At 43.6% G+C, this 17,612-nt stretch overlaps 2 protein-coding genes across 9 annotated transcripts in view; one reads left to right on the forward strand and one right to left on the reverse strand.

Annotated features, from left to right (window-relative positions):
• Positions 1-6,743: 6,743 nt before the first annotated feature.
• On the forward strand, positions 6,744-8,675 carry hexim1 (HEXIM P-TEFb complex subunit 1). The gene has a single exon (XM_050069646.1). It carries the CDS (start codon positions 7,098-7,100, stop codon positions 8,184-8,186), a length of 1,089 nt encoding a protein of 362 aa, XP_049925603.1. The 5' UTR covers positions 6,744-7,097; the 3' UTR covers positions 8,187-8,675.
• Positions 8,676-9,552: 877 nt separating this feature from the next.
• arhgap23a (Rho GTPase activating protein 23a) overlaps positions 9,553-17,612 on the reverse strand; it is a 77,349-nt gene continuing 69,289 nt past the window's right edge. For 2 of the 8 annotated variants that reach the window (XM_050069581.1, XM_050069584.1), the window contains 3 exons: positions 16,063-16,156; positions 14,139-14,170; positions 9,555-14,015 (listed from right to left, as the gene is read on the reverse strand). In XM_050069581.1, coding sequence (XP_049925538.1) covers positions 12,555-14,015; positions 14,139-14,170; positions 16,063-16,156 — 1,587 coding nt within the window. In that variant the 3' untranslated portion in view covers positions 9,555-12,554. Of the gene's footprint in view, positions 14,016-14,138; positions 14,171-16,062; positions 16,157-17,612 lie in introns of all 8 variants that reach the window. The other 6 variants (XM_050069586.1, XM_050069583.1, XM_050069587.1 and 3 more) reach the window with 4 other exon arrangements.

The following is a 17,612-nucleotide window of genomic DNA, read 5'->3' on the forward strand; positions in this document are numbered from 1 at the left end:
GCTTAAAACTGGAGAAAATTAGATACTCATTTCAGCAATCAAATAAGAAGTTCCAGAAAGTGTGGGGTCCCTTCCTAAAAGCATTCCAGACCCTGTAAAGACTTGACCCTCGAGTACAGCTTAACTATGCTGCACACTTTATACTCACTCCTAGCGCAGGCTTCTGGTGTAACAGTGATCTTATGCTATGACTAGTACTCTGGCAGTGACAGGGGAGGGATTATTTTGTATACTGTTTGATTTTTATTTGATTTTTTATTTCTTCTCTTTTTTTTTGTACATCTCTTACCACCCTCCATCTTAATTTCTACCCATTCACTTCATGTTTATTTGGGTACATTGGTGCATGCTGTGATTGATGTATGCCCATGCTCATTTCATGTCTCTGTAATGACTATTCAGCACTGCACCTTTGTTATATTGAGAAAATTTCAATAAAAAAGATCTTGAATTAAAGAATCCACACAATTAGCAAACACTATCCTTCCCACCAATGACCAAAGTTACAAGTCCAGGAAGAACCTGCTCACAGCAAAGTTGGCTGCCAGAGAGGATCTGGTCCAGTCTTCTGATGCCAGACAACTTGCGGAAACCGTTCCGTCGCTGCAGCATGGCCAGGCAGCAGCACCGCTGAGGGTGGTGCAAAGGATTCCGATGACAGACACCTCAGAGCCAGCCTCCTCTCACCTCCACCATATCATCCCAATGGCCTCCTGGCAGAGCTTCTTCAATTTGGATCCCTGTGGGACGACCCAGTATGAAAGGCTGCAGTTTGACTGGGTAAGGGGACATGATGAGGACGAGCAGCTGAGTGTGTCTGGAGTTAAGATTCAGGATACTGCTTATAAAGATGGCTCTGTGCCACCTTAAGAGGTCTAAATACTGAATCGATTGGCATAAAAGGTTCTACAGGTATTCATGGTCCCAAGAGATTGAATCCCACTGACTTTGATGACACCCTGACTTTTCCTTTAGTTCCTGTCTACAGGTCACAATTGTACATTCTTGACATCGTTGGTTTCATTTGACATATTGGTTACAGAAGTGGCAAAACAAAGACGCTTAAGGATAACATTTTATCACTTATCAACATGCATTTCGGTGATCCCAGTACACATCACCATTCACACCTGACATTGTTACTACCTATGTCACTTACGCTAGAAGGTCAAAGAGCCCTTCATGTGGGTATTATGCCCACACTCTCACTAGCTGCTCACTTACATGCTCATTAGTCATGTAGCACATGTGTTGGTACAGCCGGAGACAATTGTCAATAGAAACCAAAACGTCCACAGGGCAAAACAATGGATGGTCACACAACACTTAGTCCAACCCCCCGTTCGATGATTAAGTTACAGAGTGTTAGCGTGCCGTCACCTAAACAACCACCACGTCCTGCATTGCTAACAAAGTTCTTGCTGGGTACACATCAGGTCACAATAGTGTTCACACTACAGAAGATATGTGGTTAAATGTGCCGCAGCCCACCTCCACAAGTGGTTTGAGTAATCGGATCACAACGTGTCTTGGTGGTTGTTTACACTTGTAATTAGTGCTGTCCACGTGTGATAAGATCACCCATTACGGATATTGATACCATGTTTAAACCAGCTTAATAAGGACTGAGATAAAGAATCTGAATACAGAAACTCTGTATGTTCACTTACACAGACATTAAAGCTGATTAACAAATATAGCTGACATCGCCTGCATTGTCTCAGGAGGTTTGAATTAAGTATACAATAAAGACCTATAAAATGAGAGATATACAATAAGGCATCACATTAACTACAGTGAGAAAACTGAAGCTAAATGAAGGAAGAAAAAAGGCATTGTTCTGTGCGAGGCAGATATGCAGAAATTATACATTTACTGAGATGGCCCTTTGATAGAAACTAATCAGACAAATAATATAATTCAAGACATATGTTTATTTCACAGGACAAGTCATCAAGGTCAACAAGTCTGACAACATGTTTTTTTATTCTTGTCTTTGTTATATATATTCAATGACATTTTGGATAGCTGTGGATAAACTATACAAAAATGCATAGCATTCACCGGTGTATATTCCTGTACCTATGACTCCTGTATCTCTTTTGACTTAACATCTCTCAAAATTACATTACAAGAATCTTATAATTACAAGACTTATCTCATAAAGAAAAAATACACCATAAGTGAAAGATCTGCATCTCATAATTGCCAGATAAAGATCTCATAAGTAGGAGATATGGATGTTGTAATTATGATACAAAGTCAAAATTACAGAATTGCATAATTACGAGAATGTTGTCTCATGACAGATCTTTATCTTGTTATTACAGCAAAACAATCTCATGAGATAAGGTTTCTCATTTTTGTTTTGTTTGTAGAATACAATGGTGCTTTAGTGGAACAACATACAAGAAAGATGTGCATGAATGAGTCCATGATGGCCATTAAACCAGATTAGAGTCAGTGTAATGAGTGTGGCGATACAGCTGTAAAACACTGTTATGGTTTAAATGAATAGTCTTTTACATTTTCAGTTAAGTAAGGTTTATTTACATTACATTTACATTCATACCACAACAGTAATTCAGCCCAGTTCATAACAGCCAGTGAGCTATTCATTGCTGTTGCCTTTATATTTTATAAAGTTGGCTATACTAGAGGTTGAGGGCGTTCCAGGGGGTCTCCGGAAAATAAAGAACAGTTTATTTTGAGCATTTAATTCACTATAGAAGTGAGTCCAGTGTGAGTAAGAGTCATAAGAGCAACCGTTCTGATCATAGGTTTCACTTCCTCCACAGTTATCTCCTCGAGTGTCGTCAACTAAAGAATTCTGGTGTAAATCATATCCAACAAATAGACCACAATCTTTTCAGATGGAAGTCCCTGAAGTAATAACTTATCAAATGGAGGTCTGTGACCTAATATCTAACAATTTAGGGGTTTTTGACAGAAAAAAAAGTTGAGAACCACTGGGTTACACTACTGTATATCCACAACTGTAGCATTCACACTGTATTTAAAAATGATGCTCATAGTTGATGCTTATTGAGGTGCTACAAGTATTTCTGTATTGAAATTGCACCCAAGAAAACTGTTCCTATACAACAGCCCAGAGCAGGTAACTGAAAACAGATGCAGGGATTGCTGCAGCGTTAAACAAGTAATCTCCAGTCATATAGTGGGACTGTACTTCATATAGGTTCAGTACAAAGCAGCTATACAATCACTTGCTGTGCCACAGGTGGGGTGAAACAAAGCGTTCGCTCAGCTCCTCTGTAACAAAGTTATAGCCTACTCTTAAAAGCAGTGAACCTTCTTGGCTGAAAATGCTGTGTTCAAAATGAGCTGCGTGAGGAAGTGAAGCCATGCACAAAAGGCTCCTTTTATTTTTCAGGAGGCCTACATGATAAAACACCACTCGATCTGAGACCTACACTTCATTACTTCCATGGATAAGGTCTGCTGACTCATAGAGCTGATGGATGAAAGACTGAATTTACATTTATATTTACATTTCTAAACTTTCACAGCTAAATGAGGCCCATTTCACTGCAGCGTTGCCTGCTCCAAACCACAACATGTGCGCACATGCTTGGAAATTAATCTCTGGTACCATCAGAAGTCAACTTTTCCAAATGAAAATGCAGCTAAGGGCTGAGAGAAAAACTCCTGAGGTTAACTTCTCTTCTGCTCCTGTCTGTAGGGAGCAATAATGGATGCTGGTGAAACATTCTTGGTTAGAGTGCAGCGTCCCCTGCTGGTCATGACAAGACCCTGCACACATCTCAACAACAACAATCAATTCTGTTAAAGTCAAATTCATATTCTGCGGCCAGATGTATGCACATGGATCTACATGGTAATGTGCTGAGTGAAAGAGAAACCCTTGACTTAAATCCTCTTTGTGGGTGGATGGAGATATGCTCACAGTACCAGAGCGGTGGCTGGAAACTTAATTAAGTCTTTGTAATGGAGTTATAACAGAGAGCAGAGAGGGACAGACCTCAGCTGGGTGGTCCGAAACTGGTCCTGTCAGGAAAAGCAAAAAATGTGATTTTCCCTGATCTGCACCAATCCACAAGCTCTCACAAACACACACATACATAAACAAGCAGGTTTGGTGGGGTGGGTGGGAGGCACTTAAAGTGACATGTTTCTTTCACTCAGTCATTTAATGCAGCTGATGTATCCACTGTTTTTTCTCTTTGTCACACTGTTGCAAAAACATGGACCTGCTGTCTCCATGAAAATCTAAAAACAACCCAGCCCTCCTGCACTCAGATGGATATCAGCCATTGCTTAAATTTACACTTCAAGGCCACACGTAAGCCCCAAAAACAATTTATATCTTTCATCTTCTCTCAATTGCAGCAACAACCATGTTAGACAGGGTGAGAGATTAAGTCATGCCTGCTAATCCTCACAAGCTGTGATCTATGCAGGAGCAGCTCTGGCTCTGTAGCTGCACCGCTCCTTGATTTGAGAATATGGGAACCCTTAGTATGATTTCTCAATCTCCATGGTCGTTAGGTTTCATATTAACTGGAACGTATCATGTCTTCCTCAAAGGAGTTCCAGCTCGGCTTGCTTATTTGCCAGAGCTGAAACTCTGCCTGCTTCTATTAGTAGAAACAGTAGGCCTGTGTTGTTTGTAGCCATTGGATTCCCAGTCTTTACATGCAGTGGTTTGGAGAGACCCACCATAAGAGGTCACAGACTGGATAATACATTTTACCATTAATACAAGTTAACTGTTTTGTGGAAACTGGAAAAACTACAGTGACACACAACACAATTTAAGATGAAGTCAGTATATTAACTAACAGTGATCAGAGAGCAACTGAGTGTGCAGCCACTTTAAAATGTGTATGCAAAGAATATGCAATTAACCAGAACAATACAAACCCAATATTTTTGATATTTATACTCCATAACAAGGATGCCATATTTTATTTATCAAACAATAATGAGTTGCAGCAGTTCACATTATACACAAACCAACAACAGTTATAAATAAAAGTTATGGATAATGAATAAGTATATCGTTAGTTAAGCGGGTAAACCACAACTAGAGCTTGCTAACCAGCAGTGAACTAAAGCTTCAGTGCTGCTTTGCAAGATCAGGGACCGTCTACTTCCTGAAACTAAAATAGTTCATTGAGGGTTCCATGTCACGGATTAATACGAAAAAGCGCTGTTTTTCGATTTACTTGCATATCTTCACAGGTTGTGGTCTATATCGATCAGGCAGAATGAAAGAATGCAAATATTGAAATCAATCGTAATTCTGTAGTGGGAAACCCTCGCGGGAAAAGATTGGGTTCCAGCAATTACGCTGACCCAGTATAAACACATTGGCCTAGTTAGCAGATGGCTAATGTTAGCAATGTCTGAAGCTAGTGGTATTGTTGTGTATTTACTTTGTTGCGTCGTCGTTTCAGCTCTATCGACAAAACAGGTTTTAATAGAACATTTTGTTTAAGACTGGTCCACCTTTTGTGTTTTATTAGTTAGCATTAGCTAGCTTTGCTTTGTGTACAGTATGGCGTTTTAGTTAACGTTTCACAGGACCCGACTAGATACTCCTTGCTTTGTCAATGTCGTCGTGCTCGAACTGACGTTGTACATTTATTTTGTCACGTTAATGCGAATGGCTTCTCATTTTTATGAATTTATTGAAGTGTTTAGTTTGTGAGCGACACAACGCATTTGCTAACTAACGTTAACATTTGGCTAACGTTAGCTAGCTAGCTAGCTTATCCTTAGCCGTTACCACGACACAACCAGTGTAAATCTACCATTGCATATCAGAACATGGGCTGCGCAGAAACACTCAAAACTGATCTACACCACTCCGTCCACTGGTAACAGGATTATTGAGCAAGTGTGAGATCGCCTGACCCACCCTTTAACAACGAGGGGCTCGGAGCTGTGCTCGTAGCTGCAGCTGCACAATAAATGTCGTTTGTTTACGCTGATTCCAGAGTTCCCCCCGAGCCCCTGCCCCACAACGTATCACTCCGCACAACACACAGCATATTCATACAGAAACATTTAATGGTCCAGCTGACACCAGAACGACGCGGCTTTATAATACTAAACATAAAAAATAATTGCGACATGAAAATGAGCTGTATTTATTCATTTTCCTGTGTGAACACTTAAAAAGGACTAGTTTCCGCAAGAGGTTTTCTTTATTTTGCTTCAAGTACAGGGGGAGTTTCATTGTATTACTAATTTGGCGTTAGACTGTGTGCTCTGTAAATATAAATAAGCCAAATCATGTTTAACATAAAACATTCTAATTTATTCCGTTTATAATATGGTGCCATTTGAAAGTATTTAAATTAACTTTTATATCATAACTTTAGTCCATGTCCCCTTCATTTGCAGATAGTGTCGTCCATAAAAATGCGCCGGACTGCTTTCTTGGTGTGGATTACGTACTTTTGATTGACTATTGGACTGTCCAATCAGAAAATACTTTAAGCTTAGCAACAGCAAAGTTGCCCTCTTGTCCAATCAACAAAGGGAGGGGTGGGCTCTATCTCGCTCATGCTTCTACCATTTGATTGGTCAAAAAGCTGGTCAGTTATAGTAGACTTGTGGACCATGTAGTTTGACGTGTGGGCCACTGACAGTGCTTTAGTGACATTTAAACCACATGACCCACAATGCAACGGGCGCTACAAACAGCAGCATGCGCACGGCTAGAGGCGGAGCAGCTATATAAAGAGCAGCTCCCTCTTCTTGAGCAGCACACTGGACACTGTTGTGACGGTGAGACGTCGTCTCCGAGTGAACGGTAGTTGTGACAGCATCGAAACAGTTAATGGTAGTTAGCGACAGTTGCTCTGACAAACCCTTGGAGGAGTAACAAGTGTTTACTGTTCAGAAGTTTACTTTAAATTTGCGAGAGCCTGTTTTCAAACTTTAAAACTCGAACTTTCTGTAGTGATTTCGGCTCATTCTGGAATACCTACATTTTTTGTTAAAATTGAATTTGACGTCTTTTGGCGAACTTTGAAGCTCGGTTCTGGGAGCACGAACATGATCTAAACGGCGCTGAAACGGAGCCATCAGAGCGGATCACCAGGATGACAGAGCCGGCGGAGCAGCAGACCCATCACCTGAAAACTTCAGGCAGCCCATCAGGTGGGAGCAGCGGAGACGCGTTGGAGCATCTCCCAGCCAGAAACCGTGGTGGACCGGAGCACGGCAACAGGGGGCGACAGAGAGAGCAGAAGCAGCGGGCGGAGAACTGTGGGGATATCAACACAGACAAGTTATGGCAAATGAAAGGCGGACAGAGGGAGGTGTGCCCTGCCGTAGCAGCCGGAAACGAGGTCCCGAAGTGCCCGATTGCAGCTCAGCCCCACCACAAAGCCGATGTTGATGCAGCGGGTGATGGCCATCACATCCAACAGGGGAAAAACGGCGAAGACAGACCGCTGGAGCACCAGGGGCAGGAGGACAGCCACATTGACTCCGACACTGGCTTCGATGCGCGTCTGGGCAAAAAGAGACACAGGCGCAGGACCTCCAGGAAGAAGCGCAACTGGAAGCCTTATTACAAACTTAACTGGGATGAGAGGAAAGCCCTGGAGGAGAGGGAGACCGCCAGGGCTTCCCGGCTGAGGGAGGAGATGTTCGCCAAAGGGCTCCCAGTGGCACCCTATAACACCACCCAGTTCCTGATGGACGAGCACGACCGAGAGGAGCCCGACCTCAACACCGAGACCGGGGTCAGGCGGCCGTCAGGGGTCGGTGGCCGCGTGGAGGACACGGGCAGCGAGGAGGACCTCTTTGATGCCGAGGAGGAGGACGATGATGACGGCAGCGGCGGGGGCAGCGATGGCATCGGGAGGCCTGGGAACGCAGGTGGGGAGTTTCTCCAGAGAGACTTTTCCGAGACCTACGCGATGTACCACGTCGAGAGCCTGCAGAATATGACCAAGCAGGAGCTGGTGCAGGAGTACCTGGAGCTGGAGAAGTGCATGTCCCGGCTGGAGGAGGAGAACAACCGGCTGAGGCGCGCCGTGGAGCCCGGGGGTCCGACCGTGGAGAGCTCCCTGGTCCGGCTCGGAGAGCTGGAGAGGGAGCTGGAGAGACTGAGGGCCCAGAACACGGAGCTCCTTCTGCAGAACCAGCCGAGCAGTGACAGGGGCCAAGTCACAACCAATTAAAGGACACGATCCGAGTGGGGAACACCCCTCTTTCTAAAAGGTAAAACATGGGACTGCTGCATTTTTTTTTTAAAATTGTCACCAGTTTTCTGTAACAAGTTTGTCATCTGGACTCCGAGTCCTTTGCATTGCAATGCAATACTTTACGTTTCTTTTCTATTTGGACTGTAAAGGTGTCCTGTTCCCAAAAATGTTGTTTTTTTTTTCTCAAAAAGAAATGTAAATATTTCAAAATAAGATTCTTTTTATAAAGAGAATGTATTTGACAACAATATTTTGTTTGTTCCCGGTTATCATTGACATAAACTGTTCCATTTTTGAATTTACAAACAAACATATGTTGTATTTCCCCTCCAAAAAAACAACGAATAACAAATTACAGCTAATTGGTTCAGCTTGCAAAGGCTGTTTTTTGCAGAAGTAAATTCCAGAGTGAATATTTTAACAGTTGTGTGTTAACATAAGTTCAAATAAAATTTTGAAATCCTGCTGTCATGTGTTGTAAAGCTCGCCATAATACACAGGAAGCTGCTCACAAAAGCTGCGGTGTGTGAAACTACTGTAGATGGTTTCTGTCAGCAACACAAATAATCACAACGCTTTTTTTTGTAAGGATCCTGAAATGGGCCAGACAGACATCAGTGGGCTCTGAAGAGGAAGAATACACAGACTGTAGCTGTAGCAGATGGGGGGATGGGATATGATGGAGAGGCTCTTTATGAAGGTTAACCCACTCTGAGTTTAATCTAGTGAGGATATGTTGCAAGAATAAATATTAAACTGATTTATTCCAGTCTTTTGAAATTGATTTATGTCCCAGGATGAGCAATAATCATATTAGAATCCAAATAATCTGCTGGAAATGGTGCTTTAAAGCTCCATATTTGAATAAAATAATCACATTTGAGTATATTTCCAGTATTACAGCTAATTTCCGCAGATTTCATAAATATTAAACTGCTCATAAGTTAAAGCACAAAGCTGCAACAGTTCAGATGAAGTTTCCTTCATGTGCTGAGGCAATCTGTGCCATTTGGCCTGAAGAGACCTTATTCATCTGCAGCCTCTAGAGGGCATCATTCAGCTCCTATTTTAACTTGCCTGGCTTTAAAACATGAGCCTCACTGTAATAGGCCTGCCAGGTCCAGGCACAGGGGCCCAAGTGCTCAGGGGGGCCCTAAGCCAGAGCCTCTGTTAGAAGCTGCTGTTATTAACTTTGCATTTCTTGGCAAAAGACTTAGTCATCATGGCAATAACAGAGTCCCAGATAGTAATTTAAAAGGAAGACTGAGGGATTAGCCTGAACTAAACATTCACTTTGAAGATGTCACAAGAAAGAAGCCATCATGATATATTTTTAGATACTTTTTCTATCCACTCAGTTTATCTGCAGGACTTCAGGGTGACAATACTCAATGCAATACAGTGCTGCAGGGGTGATGTTTCTCTGTAGGCCTATTGGAAGTGAGCGTCACCCTGATTTTTTTTTTTTTTAGGATTTGGATTGCAGAAAATAAGCTCTGTGGCAAACACACATTTATGATACTTACACGCTTTGTTCAGCGAGATAATCCTCACAAATTAACACCACTTTTATGATGTTTTAAGCTTAAATGCAATCGGCAGAGGTAAAAAGCTAATGTTCTTCGGTCATAAACAAACTACAACCTGGTCGCATGGCTTCAACGTTGCCATCACAGACCTTATTTCAGGCATCTAACCAAAAACCCAGACTCATGTCAGGGTTTTAGGTCTCCCTACTGGAGAACTCTATTCGGGCCCTTCAAATCCCACCATCTCCAAAAACGAACACACGTGTGCACATTTTTTTTTAAACATAGTTCTGTTTATTTACATCATATAACCTTGCTTTAAAGCACACAGCCATGAGGGAAATGGTTTCAGGCGGACAACCTTTTTTTTAAGTCCAGTCATTTTCATATTAGTTATACTCAAAAAAGCAAATTCCAAATGTACACAATACAATATGTTACATATTAAGATAGTATGTACAAAAAGATTCTTTAAAATACAACAAAGAGACATTAGGTAAAAATCACATTTCAGACAACACGCGCCAACTTGAGTTTTTCCTTTTTGATGACGGGCTGTTTGTTCATCTGTTAAGAAATTGGATGTTGTCTGACATGACCTAATGCCGGTTCAGGGTAGGGCTTGTTAGGTGTACCATATTCACACACTGTGGATCACTAGGCAGAAAGAGATGACCTCAGTTTGTTAAGAAAAGCGGCTGAGAGAGTACTATGCCGCTTCCCTCTTAGCAGCATCGGTAATAGCTGTTAACGCCTGTGTTAAAGGCGAAGAGAGTGCATAGACATGTCCTTGGCTTGAAGTGTGCTTCTTTTTTTTAAATTTTTTTTTACAGCCTCTCAGTTAGACCGCTTGTAATAAATGTACACATCTTTGGGTCAGTGCCTCAGTTATACCGTCAACCACAGGAGAGGAGGGCGGAGACCCAGAAACAACAAAAGGAAACAGAAAGATAAGAACCGACCATGGCACTGCAGAACAAAAACACATTCCAGAAATCAGGCACTTGTAGAAAAAATCTTGAGGTAAGACAAGACTATAACTCATCATTTATTATTATTCATATTATTATTCATATTATTATTTTTCACCGGGGTTATTTGGTCAGATGAAAACAAGCCTCATGACTTTTGGAAGTTGCGGCTCCTGTTTATTTTGTGATGTGGAGATGAAAACAATAGATTCATTCTGTTTCCTCTAATGTACCATTTCTGCAGTCAGGCAGGATTTATTACAGCCTGACCGTATGGAAAACTCCTCCTTGTGTAACCCCAAGGTAATAAACGTGCCGACAGATGAACCCTCAGAGGGGATGTGATGAAAGCACAAAGATCACCATCAGCTGAGGTGAAAAATGCAGCCATTCGTATGCGCGGCACAATAATTCAACAGTCTGTAGTAGTTTGTCTTGAGCTCGGTAAATATGAGCAGATCTGTGGCAATGCTCTGTAATCCCAGACATGAATAACAAAACAAATGAGGTCAGCCATCACAGTGTGGCGCTGAGCTGCCTGCAAACTGCCCAATATAATGTAATGATTACCAGATTTATTCTCCTGCTACATGTCGTTGCTAGATAGTTTGTGCACGCGTTGATGCAACACCGCTGAAAGTCGAGTCACCAGAGAAGCGTGTTTCTAAGACTGCGTCTGGTGAGATAAAGGTTTTCTGCACAGTGCTGAGAATCAGAGAGAAAGGCCATCTATGAGGAAATAAGGAACAGGTCAAGTCATGTTTATCTTGTCTCCTGTGAACAGGTACACCCAAGAGGTGAAATCACAATAAAAGTACTTTTTTAAACTTTAATACAAAATATATATAATATATATATTGAATATAAAAAAAAAAAAAAAAAAGAATATATTAAGGGAAACATTTCAAGTAACGTCTTGAAAGAAATGACTGTGCACTTTACGCACTTTTTGTAAACCATAAAAAAGGAACTAAAAAAAAAAAAGTAAAAACAAATATGATAACATAATATTTATATTTACAAGGTTAACTTAACAAGGCTTTGTACAAATGTTACAAAAAATCGTTCAACACAAACACCTGCACACTTGGACATGGTCACAAATATTGTTGCGCAAACACACAAACATTAACAAGTAGAGAGAGACGACTGTGTTTCGTGTGTCCGTCGCCGACTGTGTGTGTTGTTTATTACAGTGTCTGTGGTCTGAGGAACAGATCAGGAAGACTGATATGACCAATCAGCTGAGATCCCTCTTGAAATGGTTTTAAACTGACCAATAAGCTTTTTGTGAATCGAAGTGTGTGTGATGGTCTCCTCTGGCTCACTGAAGTAGGTTCAGAGAACATTTGTAATAGTTACTGTGAAGTTACTTTGATAAGAAGCACCATTCTCTCAAGAACCAGAGGGACGCTGCATTTCAGCATCCTGCTCTGGTCACTTGAAGGGATTTAACCCTTTAATTTATGTCGCCTGTGAGCAGGAGGGTCGAGAAGATGGGGAGGATGCTCGGTTTTTGCTCTAATGAGAATTCTTGGCTGTAACATCGACTGTGATGAGGTCTGTTTGTGTCTGTCGCTGTATTATTTCTATAAAAGCACACATATAGGAGAAAAAAAAAACTTTGGCAACACTGGAATGCCCCTCGCCATGCAAATGGAGCAAAACAAAAGGGTGGGCTGCACTAACAGACCTGGTCATTGGTACACCGTGTTGCGCCTGGCAACTAACCACGACCCTGTTTACGCTGCTGCCGGTCTACTGACCTGCAGGGAGTCAGCGGCTCAGCCCGGACCCCCCTACAGAAGCCTCTCTTGCTGAAGTGTGGGGTCAGCTGGCAGGGCTCACAGGTACTCATGGAATCTAGAGGTGGGTGCTTGACGTGTCGCCGCTCCTTGGTCGAGCCCGTCTGCATCCCGAGGCTGCCCTGGTGGTTTGACCTGGTTCCGAGCGATAGGAGACAGGGGGAACTCAGTGACAGTCAGCGGGGGTCTCTTGTCAGAGACCTCAGTTGGGGAGGCCACCACGGTGTGTCTGCGCCAGGCCCGTCTCTTCCTCCGTGTCTCCGGGGACAGCGGTTTTCGTAGTCCCACGCTGCGCAGGTCGTCGGCCGAGCCCAGCAGACGAGCGCGGACCTGCTCCGCCAGAGACCTGCCGCCAGGGCCGGTTGGGGCGAAGGAGGCGGCCTCGCTGGGTGGCAGGGAGGGCTTGGGCCGGCTCAGGCGCAGGCTCTCCTGGCTGCTGCCGGAGGAGGGGTTGGTTCTGGAGGTCTCCCGCCTCACTCTGTGTGCACCGTCTGAGCCAGAACCAGCGCCATCAGCCTCAGCCGCGGCCCCAGACAGCTCCATCAGGTCCAGGGAGCGAGCCTTGCCCTTCTCCGACTTCAGCTTCTTCCTGGCCAGGGTGTCACACTGGATCAGCTTGTGGGAGTTGAAGGAAGGCCGTGAATGCAGTCTGTGAGTAGTGGAGGAGGACGAGAAGGAGGAGGATGAGGGCGTGGTGGACCTCGCCCCTCCTTCACTCCTGTCTGCAGAGTCCGGTGTGTGTGTGAGCGCTGTGGGTGGGGCTAGCAGGTTTGTAGGTGAGAGTACGGGGGGTTTGTAATGTGTGTAGAGGAAGCTGCGTGGGGCTGCTGGCTGTTGTGTGTTCACAGGTGATGTTGGGTGTTTATCAGGTCGTTCCTGCGTGAGGGAGCGCGAGGCGAAGCCACTCTCGTTGTCCGTCTCACTCACCAGCTCGCTGTGCTCATCATCAGCATCATCCCCTCTCCCTTCTGACCCCAGGCTCCGCCCTAACGTGGAGAGGGTGGAGTAACCAGAAACAATGGAGCGAGCATCCTCTGGAGCTCTCCACGTCGGCCCCTTCACCTCCGCCCGCGCCTCCTCCTCATGCAACAACATGGCTGCCTGCCCTTCTCCTGCCTCCTCTTCCTCTTTACAGCGCGGCCGACCACCACTGGGAATAACCGCCACTGCCTCCTCTTCTACCTCCTCTTTCGCTCCGCTCTCAACAACTTCCTCGTCTTCCTCTTCCTCCTCCTCCTCCTCTTCCTCTTCATCTTCGTCGTCGTCCTCCTCTCCCTCTGCTCGAGGAGCAGTGTCTCCTACGGGCGACTCTGCCTCCTCTTCCTCCTCTGCCCCTAAATGTCCGGCTTTGATTGGCTCGTGCTCGGAGTCGTCATCGGTGCTGCTGCCCACGCGGCGGGCGTTGTGGCGCTTTCTGCGTTTGCGGCCCGTAACAGCTGACATGATGGACAGAGCCAGGAAGTCCTTGGGTGTGATGTCTTTCTTTGACCCCCACGACCCCTGAAAAAGAAATAAAAAAGTTAATGTGACACTGTCATACATCACACGTCACACTTGATATGTTTCCTATGTTAGTACATATGAAACTGCTGCTGACAGTATGTGAGTGGATGGAGATGTTACCTTTGATTTAGCTGAGTCACTGTTGGTTGAGTCTGGGGAAAAGAGAATAAAAACATCAGCGGGTCAGAACCACTGAAGGTAACAAAAGGCCAGAACAGTCATGGCAGAGGACACAGAGGCAGCTGGTGTCATCATCACTTTTTTTGAAAGGACAAATCTGCAATAAATCACAGGAAGCTGCGACTGCATGTTGCACTTCTGTCAACACTAAACCTTGATGTCACAGCGGGTGTCTTCCACCAGCTGTAAAGTGGAAAACACCTGCTCTGACATCACCACGGGGGAGTGGCTAGACTATAAAATTTTGAGGAACTCGTCTTCCTCTGTGCCCTCTGACCGTGACGGACCCCAGCACACAGAAACTGATTTACACTCTGTGATAGTATGTGGAGGAGAAACAATGACTGGGGGAGCGGGGGTTTGGTGTTGGAGGCATTAGGAAACCACGGCACACACCGATGACATCACCGAAAAAACACTGATGACATCAATCAGTGAGAGAAGCGTTGGAAGGCGTGAAGGCAGAAATTATTTTGAGTTGAAAGTATGAAAAGAAACATTCCCTCACAAACACAAACACAAACACAAACACACCGATGCAGAATAAAAGCTGGTTTTGTCTTTCATGTAGCGTTTAAATCAAAGTCTTTGGAGAAACCTGGAGACGCCGGTGAGGTGACGCCTGTGTAAGTGGCTCTAGATGGAAATGTTTCTCATGTACCAACAATAATAATAGTAAATATCAGTAGAGTTTATTTTGTGCTGCTTCCAGATGGTGGCCAAGCTTTAATAAAATATTAAATCAAATGTATCTCTGATGAGACAGGTCAGAAACGGCGCCACCTAGAGTCCCCTTAGAGCTAAGAGTGGGGTTAGGAGCCTGATGATTGGACTACACCAACGGAAATTGCCTGTAGGATGAGTGGAGCTCAGTGCCTGACAACAAGACCACCAGTGACTGGGAGTTGTCTCTCAGTGACAGACCAGTTTACACTCCAGTGTCAGATACAGAGAGCATCCAGTCAGCCGTTAATTCATTAGTCAATCTGAGGCGACACTGACGTGACATGTTCTTACAGAGACCTCCGCCTGACACTGAGAGGGAGACGCTGATTTTAAGAGAGGTAATGGAGACCATGGAGACACAAACCATCACCAACACTAATAGTCTCTCTCTCACCCACACAAACACACATTATCTCACTTTCACAGTATGATGCAGACTCAGTTTGTACACACGCACGCACACACACATGTATTGCCAGGGGAGTTTCCATCCTACCGCAGTGGCTGCTCCACAGGCTCAGCTAAGAGAAGGAAATGCAGAAACGTACAGAGAAAGTGAAAGATGAGCAACGTGGAGGGAAAAAAGAGGTCAGCAGAAAGGCGAGAAGTGTAGGCACGCTATCAAACACAGAAACACTCCGAGTGCTAACACTTTCATTTCTTATGCTGCGTTCCAGTTCGGTTGGAAAGTAGGGAATTCTGGCTTTAAACTGGGACAAACTTCCAAGGAGGAAGTCAAGTGAAGATCTGACGTCATGCCAACATGTCAGCACTTGAGATAATTAACTTTAACACGTTTTTAAATAAGCTCCATGTTTAGTCATTTAGTTTAAGAGACTCGTAGATATGTGTTTACACCGAAACAGGATTAATTTACTAACTTGCTGAATCTTTATCTTGAGAATTAAGTCTCATTTCTGCAAAATACCTTGATAACATCTGACTGCTGGTTTCTTTTCCTCAGTTCACTGGAGCGCACAGATCGTAACTATGACACACAAGTGGGGAATTTCCTACTTCCAGCTTCAAACAGAAAGCAGCATCAATTTTGGGTTGCGCATTAAGGCTACCCCAATGCTATTGGTCGGATGGTCAGAGCTAGCAGCTATTGGTTCAGAGCAGTAAGCGGCGTGCTCACCTGAGGCCTCCCCGAGCAGAGCGGTCCTGCCGATGTTGGACAGCAGGTGGTCAATGTTGGGGGCAGGTTGCACGTCCTCCGTGTCCACCGGCGTCTGGATGGAACAGACACAAAACCAGCAACATTCAATGACACAACAAAAGGCTGTGATTTACAGTGACTTTAACACATTAAAAAAACAGAGAAGGGGCACCTTGGATGTTCAACTGATGTGATTTCTCAACAGATACGGCTTTGAATAGATTTCTAGCAATGTTTTGCTTTATCTGTGCTCTCAATCCAGAAGATAAAAACTACAAGGTCACACATAAAGTCACTTCATGTGTCACCTTGCAAACTGCACAGTGACTTACTGGTTTTATGAAACAGCACGGGTATTCAATGAATCTTTCACTTTGACTGTAAATATGTGACGCATGGTCATGACTGAGTGCAATCATAATAACTCAGCACATTGCTATTTACATAAATTTCTTACAAAAGTCATTTCCTGACAGATTCAAGGCATATTTTCAATGTTCAGGGACTTTCTTTGCCATCTTAAAACATGACAAAATGTGTTGCTGCATGAAATTCCATAAAATAACATTTGTGTTTGTCAACGAAAGTTGCTTACAGAAAATAATGTTTTGCAACAAGTTCAAATAGAGATTCTGAGTCATTTCACACTATCTTGAAAAGATGATTAAGTCACAACATGCTGCATATTACTTGCAGGGTTTCAGAGCTACTATACGTCCTTAGCTGAATCTTTGAATTGTTAACTCTGTGGTACATTAAAGGGCCACTTCACCCCAAAATTATAATTTGTATATCAGTTACTGACCCCTTAGAACACTGAATTTGGGAGGAAAACTTTGTTTTTCTTGCATGCCTCTAGGGTGATGAAGAATGCAAAAAAAAGGAAAAAATCTTGATGAATTGAAGTCATAGGGGTCCACGTTTAACAACAGCAGAACTATATCAAAACATCGATTTAACAAACAAAATCTCACACAACCTGTGCAGAATAATCAATGTCACCTCCCAAATAGACAGCCCTTTCAGACAGGGAGCTGAACGGCAAGTGAAACTTATTTACACTTTCTTCAAAGCCAGACTCCATTGACAAAAACAGTAATTAATTTTACCTTGCTGAAAACTGAAGCTGCTGGTCTATCACTGCCCCGATGATTTAGTAAGTCTGTGTAACTTTGATAAATCCAAACTAACCCTTTAAAACACTTAAGTTACACAAACAACCAAACTGATTGGGGCAGCGTTAGACCAGCAGCTCCTGTCTTCAGTGAGGTAAAATTACTGTTTTTGTCAATGGAGTCTGGCTTTGAAGAGAGCATAGACAAGTTTCACTTTTAGTTCAGTTCTCGGTCAGAAAGGGCTGTCTGTTTTGAAAATACTGGGCATACGGCTGGATTAATAAGACTTGTATTATACAGCACAAGTTGTGTGAGAGTTTGTAAACAGATGTTTTGATATAGTTGTGCTGTTGTTAAATGTGGGCCCCAATGACTTCAGTTCATTAGGAATTTTCTCAGTTTCTGGATTCTTTG

The sequence above is a fragment of the Epinephelus moara genome, chromosome 18 (genome assembly GCF_006386435.1).
Source record: "Epinephelus moara isolate mb chromosome 18, YSFRI_EMoa_1.0, whole genome shotgun sequence".
In the NCBI taxonomy this organism is placed as follows: domain Eukaryota; kingdom Metazoa; phylum Chordata; class Actinopteri; order Perciformes; family Serranidae; genus Epinephelus; species Epinephelus moara.

Bases quoted from the DNA above. Each gene is read 5' to 3' on its own strand.
- hexim1 (XM_050069646.1), top strand. From the start codon at position 7,098: ATGACAGAGCCGGCGGAGCAGCAGACCCATCACCTGAAAACTTCAGGC.